This window comes from Boleophthalmus pectinirostris, unplaced genomic scaffold (assembly GCF_026225935.1).
Source record: "Boleophthalmus pectinirostris isolate CB_2022bp ecotype Guang Dong unplaced genomic scaffold, ASM2622593v1 HiC_scaffold_21, whole genome shotgun sequence".
In the NCBI taxonomy this organism is placed as follows: Eukaryota; Metazoa; Chordata; class Actinopteri; order Gobiiformes; family Gobiidae; genus Boleophthalmus; species Boleophthalmus pectinirostris.
The window spans coordinates 12,939,084-12,953,901 of NW_026571175.1; the positions used below are offsets into that span (position 1 = coordinate 12,939,084).

The 14,818-nt window shown below is 38.7% G+C and overlaps 1 protein-coding gene across 1 annotated transcript; it reads right to left on the reverse strand.

Moving 5' to 3' along the window:
• Nucleotides 1-441: 441 nt before the first annotated feature.
• Nucleotides 442-9,025, reverse strand: LOC110167298 (terminal nucleotidyltransferase 5B-like). Its single transcript, XM_055157436.1, has 2 exons — nt 8,662-9,025; nt 442-1,984 (listed from the first exon to the last, which is right to left on the reverse strand). The coding sequence occupies exons 1-2, from the start codon at nt 8,833-8,835 to the stop codon at nt 959-961; spliced, it is 1,200 nt and encodes a 399-aa protein (XP_055013411.1). The 5' UTR covers nt 8,836-9,025; the 3' UTR covers nt 442-958.
• Between the last annotated feature and the right edge of the window lie 5,793 nt (nt 9,026-14,818).

The window sequence follows — 14,818 nt, forward strand, 5'->3', positions numbered from 1 at the left end:
CACTCATCCAGGACAAGCCCCCGCAGTCTTCTCTCTGTCAATGAAGCCAAGGAGAGCCCTTGTTGGATGCACCAGTGAAAGGAAATGGCTAATGTATGGGCCCAAGCTCAGGGGAATCTGTTACTCTGAGAAAAAAATGCACACAGCTTAAACAAGTGAGTGTTTGTGCGCGGGGCGGGCCACTGCTGTCTGAAGGAGTGAGAGGAGCAGATAGTACAGACACCTCGCTCTCAGCAGTGAGATAGTGTAGGGGAAAAATTCACACAAAGTACATTATTGTTATTACACTGAATGATTGAAATTGAAAATAATGACCAATGTAACACATCTTTTCAGTTTTGACACATTTTAATATTTTTTTTAGATAACAAAATACCCTGACCTTTGCACAGTAACCTGGCTGAAAAAAAAAATTCCAAAACAAGTCACAAAGCCACTACTATAAAGTTGTAGATGTTGGTCAGTTTTAGGCACTTGGAACCACATACAGTCTTTGCTTTTATGCTGCACAAGAAAGTATTTCTTTGGTCCTTTTCTCTCCCGGTCACGTCAGCTGAAACCACAGTCGGAACAAAAAACAGCTTTCTGGGTTCTTACCAACTATTTACATTTCATCTAGACCTGCCCCCAGCTTCAACTGCACAGAAACAGAACCAGCAAAGCTCCTTAGTCATACAACATCTCTTTATATGTTACCATAGGTGTTCTTGTTAGAAAATATAAAATGTACCCAATGGCTCGAGTATTTCTTTTTCTTTTTACAGCAGTAATAAACAATATAACTTAGTGGAATGGTTTTGATAAAACATTTGGCAAAAGAGATTTTTTTTTTCTTTTTTTGTTCACAGGCTTCAGATCAAAGCCCACTTTGCTACAAAAATACCAAGGGCACTTCAGTACAATGCTCAGCCTGAATCAAATAATACAAAAATCCTTTAAAGTCCTTTAACGTTCTAGCTCAGCTGCAAGGCAGCCATGTCTGATAAGAGTTACTGCATGCACCCATGGGCGAATGGACCTGGGCCACATAATAGTTGCTGAAATTGACGTCTCTAACGTAAGGAGCGGGCTGGTAGTAGCAGGTGATGTTAGCCACAGCTGGGATGGCATGCTGTTCCGCCATAACGCGCAGGGCCAGAGCAGAGATAAGTGACAGAGTCTGTCTGCGCTCATGGCCCATCAGACACACAGTGCTCTCGTCCACCACCTGTCTAAGTGTCAGTAAGTACTGGTAACGCTTGTGCTCCATGCCTGCAAAGTGGTTCTGCAGATAGCCCTCCAATTTCCTCTGCTGCTCACTGATGTCAGGAAAGTCAATGAAGAATCGAGAGCACATATAGCGCTGCATTTGTTTCATCTGAGCCTCAGACGAGGGCTGGAAGCCCCGCACTAACAGGTGGCAGTACTTAAGCAGCCCGCCACCCCTGATCTCCTCTGGGCTGTGTGTGGCTATCGTCCTGGTGCGCAGGTGGCTCAGGGCCTCCTCAAAGTCTCCGTACATGCTCTCCCCATGCACCGTGGGGTGGAAAGTCTCAGACATGACACTGTCCGAGCAGCGGTCGAACAGCAGCAGAGAGTCCAGAGTGATCTGGAAGGAATCCACACTGAACTCAAACTGCCTTCGAAGAGTGTCCACAAACTTGAGCTCCACGTTCTTGCCCGTGTTATTAGACAGAGAGATGAGACTCCAGCGGTCAGTGTCATTGCACACTTTGACCAGTTTCTGGACATAGGCCTCCTTCAGGGCGAGGGGGGAAATGCGCTCCTTGCATACTCCATCAGGCAGGAAGTCCACCAGGCAGTCCAGCACTACGTCCTTAACCAGGCGAAAGGTCTTGTCATCGCTGAGGTTCAGGCCAAAGATCAGGTCCAGGTCCTTGTATCCAAGCCCATTGTCCTCATGGAGAACGTGACTAGCTGCAGAACCGTTCAGCTTCACATCACGCACCACCACGCCCTGCTCCTCCAGCCGAGCCCTGACCACCTGAAAGAGAGAGGAGAGACATGAGTGTTGTATCTAGCAAAAGATTTAATCTGAGGAGCCAAACATGCCTGAATACAAGTCTGTGCAAGCCACTGCCGAGCTACTACCCCTTAAAGTGCTTACAAATGAAAAACAGTCTGTCACACTCCCTCTGCAATTTTTAGTGTGTGGAACAAATTAGGTTACAAAAGCAAAGTATTATAGCACGCCCTAACACACACACAACCTCAATCAGACCTATCTCATCTTTAATTCACCGAGAAATGGAAAACATCTGAATCTCTTTATCCACTTCTACAAGAAAATATGTCTCATTGCAAACAAATCCAATATAACAGATCTATTACTTGGACAAAGCCTTTGGAGGACATGACCAAGATGGAAGATACAATCAAGATTTCCACTAATGCTTGGCTATACACAGATAAAATCATCATAAAATAATCTAAAACCTATGCAATATAAAGTATGGATAGGCCTGTCATGATAATTATTGCTATACTGACATCTCTTGTTCAATACCTGACAGATGGAACAACATTATTCTTGGGTGAATATTTATCGTGGGGACTTTTCCTTTGTACTAGTGGAGAACTGTTATATAATCAGATTTAAACCATAAAATGAATAACTTCTATGACTCTTTATAGATACAATATAACTATTAAAGTGTTGCATTTTGCTATTTATTTATTGTGGTGTTTTGTTTTGTTTTGTTTTGTTTTTTCAATAGTGTAGACATAGAAAAGTTTAGGGGAATAATTGTGTCAGTGGTTAGTTAGTTAGTTTCAGTATTATCGTTTGTTGTCTGTATTTTCTTTAGCAATAGGCTATATCATATTTCAAAATTTGTTATCGTGACAAGCCTAAGTATGGATATCTGTCAATTTTATAGACTGTCAGAATAGCCCTTTGATATATTATGTGTGAGCTGTGGTACTGGCATGTCTGAACCTGCGTGGTGTAATCATCTCAAAAGAAATGCTGCTGTGAACTTTGTAACCCGAGGCATAACGCCAAATTCGATCCCTGTGCCGTCGTATAAACTCCACTTGCGACTCAAAGATTTATCTCCTTGTTGGAACACACACCATGCTGCTGAGATGTTCCTGCTTCCTGTCTGCTGCACTACTCAAAACACAACACAAACCCAAAAGGAACAGCCAAACGAGGCGTTCAGGAGAAATCAGAAACACAGCTGTCCGTAAGACAACCCTTGCTACACCATCAGGGACTGGCAGTTCTCGTACCAGCCATCAATCTGTTCAGACATACACACATCCAGGCATGCTAATCCTATTTCAGACACTCCGATAGTATATCACAATACTAAGAGTAATCCTAAACCCATAAATCCCTTTTTAATGGAGCAGTGCTACTTAAAGCTGCAAAGGGTGTGCTAATTTGTGATGGAGAGTGAAAACAGTACCAAATACAATATGTGTATTGCCAGTCAAGGCTATGTTGCAGTTATACTTCTCAAAGCAAACCGTTCCAGTAATAAAACATACTTTTATGAATGTTTCTATAAGCAGTGTATAGACGGCAGTTGTATAAAGCTATACACAGTATAGTATATTGAGTATGGTAATAAGAGTGACATTGAAACAAACATTACCAAGGATTGAGATAATAATGAAAATATTATGATAGCGTTTAATGAAAAAAATGCAAGAGTGGCCTGTAAAAAGACGTGTGAATGTCTGTAGCATGCTAGAATAGTTTACTTACAAGTTTGGCTTTTTGACCATTTAATAATTTACTAAGCAAAATATATAGTTGAATAAACTCTTTCAGGGACTAAATGGTAAAATAGAATGTTAAGAAATGTAATTTTAAAAAGAGCACATAACCAGTGCATAGTTGGACAGTGCACATAAAGCACATTCTACACAATTGAGCCAAGAGAATATTTGCTGACATTACAACTTATAACAACTTTTCCTGGAGTACTGATTGGTTCATAGTACACTCCATCTTTACTCCTCATAAAAGCAGTCCAGTGCTCTTCCCTCATGACGCAGCAGCACCTGGAGAGGGGAGACACTTCCGCTGACGTTCGGGCACAAAGCCCGTAAAACAAAAAAGCCACAAACACTATGAGACTGTCTGGTGTTGACAACGCCTTGGCGACACATAACAGCCCTAGTCTTCCTCTCATGCAGACTCAATAGTTTCCTTGGGTTATTTCATTTAGGCTGCGGGATGAATGCGTGTTTATTATGGCAGTTTAAAATGACCCAGCCATTTACAGCCCATGGTTCCCTGGACGCCCATGACGAGTCCGGGCAGTGAGTCAGAAATTCTCTCTTGCCAAGGAAATGGTGACAGTGAATGAGGAGTTATGAGTCCCTGACCTGAGAAACCGCTCCAAAACTAACCCAGCCAGAAATACAGTAGCCTGGCAGATGGCTGTGAATGATTATGTTGGGTTTTTTTTTCTTTATCTTGATTTTAAATGCTTCCCTAAACCTCCTATGCACGGGTGGTCATTTCACCTGTTTTTTTTGTTTTGTTTTGTTTTTTTTCGCCCCGCACGTAGTAATTTGATGATGGAGTGGGACCCAGATTGATGCTTTGAGAGAATGGAGTCAGCTTCTGTAAGAGTTCACAGATGTGCTATTGCTATAAAAGTTGAAAGGCTTAATCCAAGAGAGGCTTTTGAATAGATAGTTTTGTAATTTTGTTTTTGAATAAAAATGCTAATTGCAAAGTTCATATTGGGTTATCAAAACATATTGGAGCTAAAAAATCATGAAGGCATTTATTAATCTATCATCAGTGTCTATGGTTTGAAATTGACTGAAGGCTATCCAGATGTTTTGGGGCATGAATTGGATCACAATATAGGACAAATTCTATAAGAAATCTTTGGATTCTGTGTGGGCTTATTTCAGGACACAAAACAAAAAAAATGACTCTCATCTCTGTATTTCAAGAAGACCATATCTTTTTTTTGAATGGTTTCAAAAATTTGCTTCATACGTCTGCAGTTTGGAATTTAAAAGCAAAATTGTAGGTTCTTGTAAGTCAAAATTTGTCTTTTTCCATAGCATCCCAGAATGTAAATGCTTCACCCTACATTTCAAATTCAATCAAGATTTAGAAACCTCTCATGTGGATGTCTCCAACATCCCTCTTGAACGTTTTTCCAGCTAGTCTGTGCAACAATAACATAGTCTGTACCACTGACAAGCCACAAGACTTTGAGACAAGATCTTCCACTGTGACATCTCAAACCAAGTATTAAAAATTAGTCAAAACCAAATGTTCCTGTCCTCCAAACCAGGACTGGGAGCATGTGGCGCCCTCTTGTAGCTCCATCTCAACAATAGCCCTGTGAGGAGTCGGTTTACAGTCAAGACCAGTGTTATTACAGGCACTAATCCATCCTTCACTTACTGTTCCAATGCCACTCGCTCTCTGTTGCCATCTAGCACATTTGCCATTTAGCATTTACCACAAAAAAGCCTGCATATTTTGAAGCATGCTACTGGTTAGATCACAAATATGAATCGCAGACACAACAATTTACTTGGTAAGTGGCGCTGCGAAGATGGAACACAAGATGGCCAACAAAAACAGACTGACTTCCAATCTTCCACTTCCACAGACAACCCCATCCGACATACTGCGTAAAAAACGGCCTATCCGTAGTTCATGCTCAAGTCGTTTGGTACTTTCTGATAGCTAACTGCAGAGCTAGTCAATATGAACATATTATTGATATTGAACAATCTTGATTTTTGTCAAATAAAAATTACTTTCAATATAATTTTTCTGAACATAAATAATACTTCATAATTGCAATTTAGCATAAATTCTCTAATTTCTTTGTCCACAATGTGAACTCTTCTCCAAACCACATGCTTTTATGGACAGATGATTGGCTGTAGACCATTTCATTATAAGACCTAAGATGATTACGGTTAGAAATGACCGAAACTCAAATGTTGATAAAAACAAAAAAATAAATGCACAGCTATAGTAGATGAATGGTGAAATGTTCATAGTTATATCCTGGCTGTGGGTTGAGAAGTGTTGATGTAAAATCAATGGGGGTTATAGGAGTTTTCCTCTGCGCTCCCCTGCCTCACATACACACACAGACTACAAACAGATGTTATTCAAATGTGGCCCTCAAACAAACCCACCATTGACAGGGCCTCTATGGGAGTGGGATCTTTTGGGCAGGCTAACCTAGCACGTGATGACAGCCCTTCGTTAAGTCACCTCTGGCTGCTCCTAAAGCGCTCAACGCAAATGATGTTATATGTTTAAGCATGGTTTGAAGCCATTTAGAAATCACCAAATGCCTCTCATTAATGTCACTCATTTTCCATGACTTACTGTATTGGTGCAGATTACTGTTTTCCTCCTTTCCAGGCAGACATGAGATTCTATTCATGTTCATATGAAAATGTGATCATGTGAAAATGTCAACGTGTCAAGAATTTATTGGCAAATGCTATAACAGCAAATATGGCGTTAGCTTTTTTTGTTGTCACATTATGTTATCGCTCTATGGGCAGACAATTAACACTTAAATGTTACTAACATCAGTCAGACTGGAGGTTCTTTTTTACACAATAAACTTTTAAATGTTTTGTCTTTGATGCAGATTGTTTTAGATTACTACTTTGTGAGTAATTTAACTCACCCACCACCCACCCAAAAATGTGCTAACACGTATGCTAACAGTTACAGTTCTATCAAACATTTCATTTCAAATTTTAATCACTTTTTTCAGGGTCCATGGCAATGATTACAATTGTCTGTGTTAGTCTTTCATATAAACCATCCAAAAGTCAACAGCAGTTATCTGGCAAACATCCTGCACTGAGGCATGAAAAAATGCAGAGCCATGACAGTACCCTGCGGTGCCTCTCCATCTGATACAAGGCAAAGTATAGGAAAATTTCCAGAAGCCTCTCTTTGAAATATCTCTTAAAGGCAGCTATATGCTTCATGGAAAGTTTTTTAAAAGTTGGGGTCTTGGGACAATCTTATGAGGGAAAGACATTAGTGGGGATGTTCAGAGCAGATGGTAGGAAGGGGCCTCCTTGATTATAGGGGCTCTTCGACTGTTATGTGAGTGTGTGAGGGTCTTTCTTCCCCAAAGGAGTACCAAAGAAAATATCATTCACTCAGGGGAAACGTAAAGCTGCATAACACGTGAAGACATTTTAGGAAAACCCAGGCAAGTCTTTCTTTCCACGATGGGTTTTATCCCTAGTAAATATTCTCAAGATTTGTCATTATCTCCGTCTTTAATGTTTTCATGAGAGCTGTGAAAAAAATGACTGGAGAAGCAGTGAATCGTGAGCTAGTGGAAAAGAAAAGTCATGGCATTAGATCATTCCACTCATATGTCTGTGTTAAGACTATGACTGATGATCAAATCTATTTAAAGGTGCACTATGTAACTTCTTCATTGCGGGGGTCTGCCACTTGACTGTCTCCATGGAGATACTTTTCCTGGAATGTTTCACTATATGGCATTAAACTTGTTTATCTTGCTTTGATCCAAAAACAGGTATTTTATTACAAAAAATATCTTGAAAATGAGGCCTCTCTCCACACATCTGATCTGTAACTTGGCCTGGTGCTGTCTCCATGGAGATACAGAAGTTCCATACTGTGGATCAATCCAGGCAAAGCATTAAACATTAGCATTAACATCTCTATGGTGACAAGCAGATGACAGACCATCCATAAAAAAGTTACATAGTGCACCTTTAAGCATAATCAGCTTTGCCACAGTCCTTAAAAAAAGTCCTTGTTGATGTCAAAAAAAGAAAAGGTGACCTCTCATTTTCTCATTTCTTTGATACTCATTGTATCAAGTACTTTCCAAACCAAATAAAAAACACAAATAGGAAAACATTTAAAGGATGAACTACAGTTGACATTTATGTTTGTGTGAGTTAAGTTTAGCAGCATGCTGTAATCTCAAAGGTATCTTGGAGCACATGGCTACTTCACAACTTGTCAGGTCAGTAGTATATCACTGTGGGACTGTTAGCATGTGTTTATGTTCGAGGGGAGGGAGGGGGTCTTCTGCACTGAGGAACATATTCCGCTTAGGTCTCTGACTCTAGACTACAGGTTCTGACTAGACAGCACTTTGAGTATGTAAAAAATATATTACACTACTGGAGTCATGCTGGGCCAGGGTGCAAAAGTCAAAGAGCACAAAGCACAATAGTAACAATAGTTTGTGACATATGAATGTTTGGAATATTTCAAAGCTGTCCATACAATAAAGTAAAACCAAGTAATATGTTGGTTATGGTTTCTTGCCTACTTCATTTGAATAGGTTACTTTCCACAATGTTGCCTATGATATTTTTTTCTAGCTATTTGAAGATTGTGTAATCGTGTAGACTGTGTAAACTTAAGTATTCAATAAAAGATATAAAGAAGAGTTATTACATAAGGCAACATATAAAAGTGGGCTTACATTGAAAAGCAATAGCCTAACAAGTCCATATCATCCCATGCCCCATGCACATACAGGAAAAAATTACTGACAAAGAATCTTGCCCAAATGTGATCATCTCAGTTTAAGAAGTAAAATTTTTTTTTTTAACATTTGTTATATCTAGTGTTCTCATATCCTATTTCTAAAACAGGTTAAATTCATATTTTTTTTAAAAAAAGAAAAAGATGCACACCTGCACAATTTGTCTGGGCTGCACGGACAGTGTGGGGAAGTTCCCTCGGCCGTGAATGGGCACGCTCTCCCCGAGGATGGAGTCCAAACGCCGCACCTGCTCCCAGGACAGTTCGCTGAACCGCCGACTCTGCACCGAGGCGTCACCGCGGGACATAGCGACCGGACCGGGCATGGGTGTCCAGACTGGGCGGTCACAAGCGCTGCTACTGAAACTCCACGGAAAAGCCGGTGAGGAGAGTGACTTGAGATCGAGTTAACGGTGCCAAGATTGTTTAACAGAGCTCCGAAATAAAGTTAGATAAAGTACATTTCCCAAGTGAAATATCTCCCAGTGCAGAAGTGCGTGGAGCGTCTGAGCTCGCTGACTGTGTCTCTTTAGATTATAGCCGGCTCAGAGTTCGCTCCTCTCTTTTTACTGTGCGTGGGTTAGTGCGTGCCTTCCCATTGGCTGGAAGGAGGGAGCTTTATGAAAACACATGCTGGAGACTCCGATCAAGCCCCACGCACACGGTCATGAGCGCTGCAATGCACGGCTGCTTCACAGTTTGTAGGAAAAATGTTAATTGCAAGTTTTACGGTAATTTGAGGATATAGGACGTCAGGGCAATCCACGCTCAGGCTACTGCTTAAATGTATGGAGGAGTAGTCCTATATGCTGTACACTGTGTGGAGCTTGTAACCAGGCCTGGGCTATCTATTGTATTATCATATTTTATTTTTATATTGGCCTTGGTCTGTCTATATCTCCTAAGCTCAAAATGCTCTGTTCCACCTTGTGATGTCATGTGGTGGTAGTTTTCAATTTAAAAGCTACCTTTTATGTTTAGTTCCATAGAGACTGGCAATTCAGCTACCTACCTGCTACATGTATGACCACATGACACCACAAGGAGTGTTTGACAGAAGAAGTCATCTTAAATATGGAGGGTCTGTGTGTGTGCGTGTGTGTGTGTGTGCGTGCGTGTGTGTGTGTGTGTGTGTGTGTGTGTGTGTGTGTGTGTGTGTGTGTGTGTGTGTGTGTGTGTGTGTGTGTGTGTGTGTGTGTGTGTGTGAATGAAAATGAAGCAACTCCAGGTATACTTTTGATGTGGTAACACATCCAAAATTGATAAGTTTAAAGCAATAATATCTATGTAGAGACAAGCAAGTAGCTGTCCCTTCACTAGAAAAGTTACGTAATGCATATTTAAGTCATTAGGGAGAGGCTTTTGGTTAACTACTTGTACATAGCATTTTCAAGACGCACTACCTGTCTTTATGGAGATGTCATTGCATTATCTGAAATGTTCAACAGTATGGCAACAACAGTATTGTTGTAAATGGGCTTCCTTCTCCACAGATCTATACACAGATAGATTGAATGCCAAACATTGGAGGTAAAACAATAGCATCTACATATCTATATCTATATCTATCTCTCTCTCTCTCTCTCTCTCTCTCTCTCTCTCTCTCTCTCTCTCTCTCTCTCTCTCTCTCTCTCTCTCTCTCTCTCTCTCTATCTATATATCTATATATATATATATATATATATATACATATATACATACATACACACACACACACACACACACACACATGTCTTAACAAAATATATTTTATATTTTGAGCTGATCTTAATGGACGCAATGTCACTCCTGATTTATGTAAGTAATGTCTGTCTTGTAAAATGTCTATAAATACTTTTAAGGTATTCTCGCAGTAATTTGTCTACTGGTGTTTTTTATGCATTCCAAAAGATCTTGCTCTTTTTCTGTGGTCTAAAAAGCCATACTCCTGTAGTTACTATTGCACAATTAATATTAATTTTATCACAGTATATCTGACATCTAAAAACTGTGTATGACTTGACAAATGTGCTCTCAAAGGGAAACATTTTAAACTAAACACTATGTTCTGAGTCTTTATTATGAAGCAAAACAAAAACTGTATGACATGTTACCGACAACCTGAATCTGAACTAAAGCTCATTATCCCTTCATCTTTAAGTGAATTATATTCTGTTTTTTGCCTATAAACAAAAACTTCTGTAGGCTGTTGTATGTGCATAGCTAAGCAGCTAACTGCGTCACTCTTATGTAATTCCATACGTTGGTCACTTCTTTCCATTCCACTCTCAAACCAAGAATGGAATGTGCATGACTCCAGTGCACACGGCCTGCCCCAAAGTAGAATAGCACTGACAGGTGACATGTCCATCAAGTCTTTTGTTTAACATGACTAATGTATTTTTGGCAGATGTTCTTTGTTCAGGTCTATCCAGGCAGAAATTCATTTGTACAAGCTGGACTTGACATTGGTTCTCAAACAGTAGTGTGAGTACAAGTGGTGATATCATTTACTTTTAGGCCTGTGCACCTTGAGATGCTGAAGGGCCTATTAGTCTCTTCTCAAAGTGAGCATGAAACCACCATGAAGCACTCATCCTCCCTCAGACACTAATCACATGTGCACAAATCACATGTGTAGTATACAAATCGAATATTTTTATGGTGTCATGGTGTCATGTTATGGTGTTATGGTGTCATTGTTATGGTGTAATATTATTATGGTGTTTATAAATTGAAGATAATGGAATTGGAAGAACATTTAAATAATATATAATGCGCATAATAAACAAAGCTATTTTCAAAGGATAGACCCCAAAATTTTGAAAAACTAAATCAGATTTGAGGGAGTGGTGCAAGAAACACAATTGTTCAAAACATTTTTTTTAATGAAAGCTTTTGTTTTATTATGAACTTATAGCACAGAATGCTGTCTCAACTTAACCACAACCAAAGCAGGACTAAAACTGGACCACTCCAGAACAGGATCTAGCCAAAAAAAAAAAACTAAAATTTGGCTAGACCAAAACTAAATATAAAACATACCACAGCTAAATTCAGGGTTAGACAATGACTCAGCTTAGAATGAAATCACTACTATAACTGCTTTGAAACTTCAAATATATTGACCCAGACAGTCACTAAAAAAAAGTAAACCTAAACTAACCATCACTGTATCATGGTTTAAAAGCAAGACCAAACATGGCTACAAAAGTCCGCACCCAAACTTTGAAAAAAAATAATTTAGAAATCATATCTATGGCAAAGATTAAAACTAGCCAACACAACTTCCCACTGTTACCTTCATTTTAGACAAGGTTACTTAACACAAGGTCTTTTGACTCAACAAAAAATATATGTTTTTACATATTTAAATATTAGGCTACAACAACTTGATTGATTAACTGTGCAGTAGAACCTGATTGGCCATCTTCAATAACTTCTTTCTGGTGTTGACATAGACAAATTGCTATTGTGACTTTCAACAAATGTTCCCATAGTTCTGTGACACTAAGGCATTTCCTGTGTCATATGCATATTGCACAAAAAAAACAAAAACTATGCTAACACTTTGGCTGCAACAATGGCCTCCTGACAATTTAAATGTTACCTGTGTGAACGTGTGGACAATGCAGTGATGATTTGGACTAGCCTTCATCAGTCACTTGTGTTACATAAGTGCTCCTACTGTACCAGTGATCCATGTCCGTGTGTCAGTCAGCCGACCCTCTGCTATTTACACTCCCCACCCTTTTTACGTAATCTGCCTGTTTACCATAGTATGTCACCATAGCAACAGCTACAGATATCGTCGTCCGGGTAAATATAACATTGGCTCAAGCCGCACTTCCAGGAAAACTACAGTGTGAGTGCAATAAATCTGTGACCTGTTGCCTCAGTAGTGGGGCTTATGCTTTGCTATGTCACAATAGAGGGATAACGATATATAGAGTGCACTGCTTAGACTGTAGATTGGAATCATTTGAAGGAAGGGACTAGTAAATATACAGGAATATTATACTCAACATTACAGTAGACCATTTAGGAATTTTTGTAATTGTCAAAAAAAAAGTAAGACATTGTGTGTTTTGTTTTACTTATTGCCTCTGCAAAGAGTTAAAGAGGCTTAACCACTCTGTAACTATTGCTTTGCCTCAGTGTTAGTGTTAAACTTACACTACCTGTCAAAAATTTAGCCACACCTTCTTTTTCAGTGTATTTAAAGTTAGTGAGTTTACCACTTTCTACATTTTATTTACATAGAGAAAACATCAAACATATGGTACAAGATATATGGAATTGTGTAAGCAAAAAAAGTGAAATAGCTGAACAAAATAGTATTATACTGTATACAGTGTTGGGAAGGTAACTTTTAAAATGTATTCCCCTACAGATTACAGATTACATACCCCAAACGTATGTTTGTAACGTACTCCATTAAAATACTTAAAGTGAGTAATGTAATTTGAATACTTTAGATTAAGTGATTTGCTGTAGAGAAGCAAAGACTAGGATATCATAACATAAGATGTTTTGTTTGCTAAAAGAAAATGAAAAGCCCAGACTTTACTTAACCAAATAAAAAAATATTATTGATAGAAGAGGAGACATGTCCATGCAGCATGGTTTAGTCCTGTTAAATCCTGGTTTAGTCCTGGTTTAGTCCTGGTTTAGTCCTGGTTTAGTCCTGGTTTAGACCTGGTTGTAGATCTTATTTAGATCTAGTTTAGACCTCGTTTTAGTCCTGGTTTAGATCTAGTTCAGACCTGGTTTAGTTTCCGGCAATGAGTGGAATTACCAAAAAAAAAAAAAAAAATCCATTTATTTCAACAAAGTAACTGTGATCCAATTACCACTCACTGAAACAGTAACTGTAACTGAATACAGTTACTCATAATTTGTACTCTGATTACGTAACTCTGGTACATGTAATCCATTACTCCCCAACACTGACTGTATATTATAATACAATGAGCTTCTTGAATTCACATGAAATGGCTTTCTCTTCACAGCTATGCCATGCCAGAGTCAAGAAATGCATAGTTTTGCTTTAGGCAGAATGTACAAATAAACATGGAAATAAAGAAGAAAACTAAATGAAAAGGTGTGTCCATGTTGTGTATATGTTTCATGTATTCAGTTATAAGTGTCTATCTTCAGTAGTATCTTAAATAATATATATTTTTTTATTATTATGGGTTAGTTGGGGAAAATATATAAATAATAAACAATGAAGATTTCTTTTTATCAACTGACAGCAGTGAGGGTAATGAAACTATTTAATATGTCCCCCTTTGGATTGTGTTGAAGTTAGGACACCATTTACATGCCTCCTGGGTTCATCCTATATGTTTGAACATAGGAATGTGCCCTACAGTTAAGTCCCATTATAAGTTATTAACACATGACTTCATATAGGAATTTGTCTGCCAAGAGGGATCCCCTGTTTTAATATTCCGAGAAGTTATAGTTTGTATTTTGGGAGAATAAACACGTCTATCGCTTCCAATTCCAATTCATTAGTGGCAAACTGCACACGTTTCTGAATCATAACAGCTTTTACAGTCACTTTCCATTCATTTGCATTGGGATGAAGATCCAAGCTCCAGTAATGTAGAATAAATTACTCTTAAAGTGAGTTTCCTTATTTTAAATGTCAGTCTAATTTGGCTTCTGACAGTAACCTTTATAGATATTTAAAGGTGCCGCTTACTTACCTCCATGGAGGTGTTTTTGCTTTTTCTGGAATGTTCCAAGGCATGGCATTAAACCAATTTATCTCAAATTTTATCAATTACAGGTGTTTTAATTGCTCAACAATAAATATTTCTTTCTTCCATATTAGACACATTTACTGTCTCATTGTTAAAACAGTTGTAAAAGCCAGTGTAGGCTATTGATTGTTTGTGGTTGATGTCATACTAACTGAAGACACTACTCTGTCTGAAGCTCTGTTACTCAAGTTAGACTTTAATCTGAGGCTTGTTTAAACACAGTCTGACAAGAAGAAGTTGGTTTATTTAGAACTACAAAAGGCGAGATGATTTGTTCTGTCACAAGCTATAATTAACCAAGAGTTCACTCTTGGTTCACTCTCACCTTTTTTTTTTTTTTTTGGGGGGGGGGGGGGGAAATCAAACCTAAATGGGACCATGAACTCTTGTATTAATCACAGTCTCTTGAAAATGTGTTGTTTAAATGCATTTGTATTTTTCTTGAGCTTTCCGACTTTAAAACTTTTTTGGCAGTGTTTGCTATTGTGTCACCTGTTGTCACTTCTGAATATTCTACTGTACAGTTACATGTACAACACACCCAGTGTTATGTCAC

Excerpts from the sequence above, each read along its gene's own strand:
- LOC110167298 (XM_055157436.1), bottom strand. The coding sequence starts at position 8,835 with ATGCCCGGTCCGGTCGCTATGTCCCGCGGTGACGCCTCGGTGCAGAGT. Across the intron at positions 1,985-8,661 it reads AGCCCAGACAAATTGTGCAG|GTGGTCAGGGCTCGGCTGGA; the intron begins GTGTGCATCTTT and ends TCTCTCTTTCAG.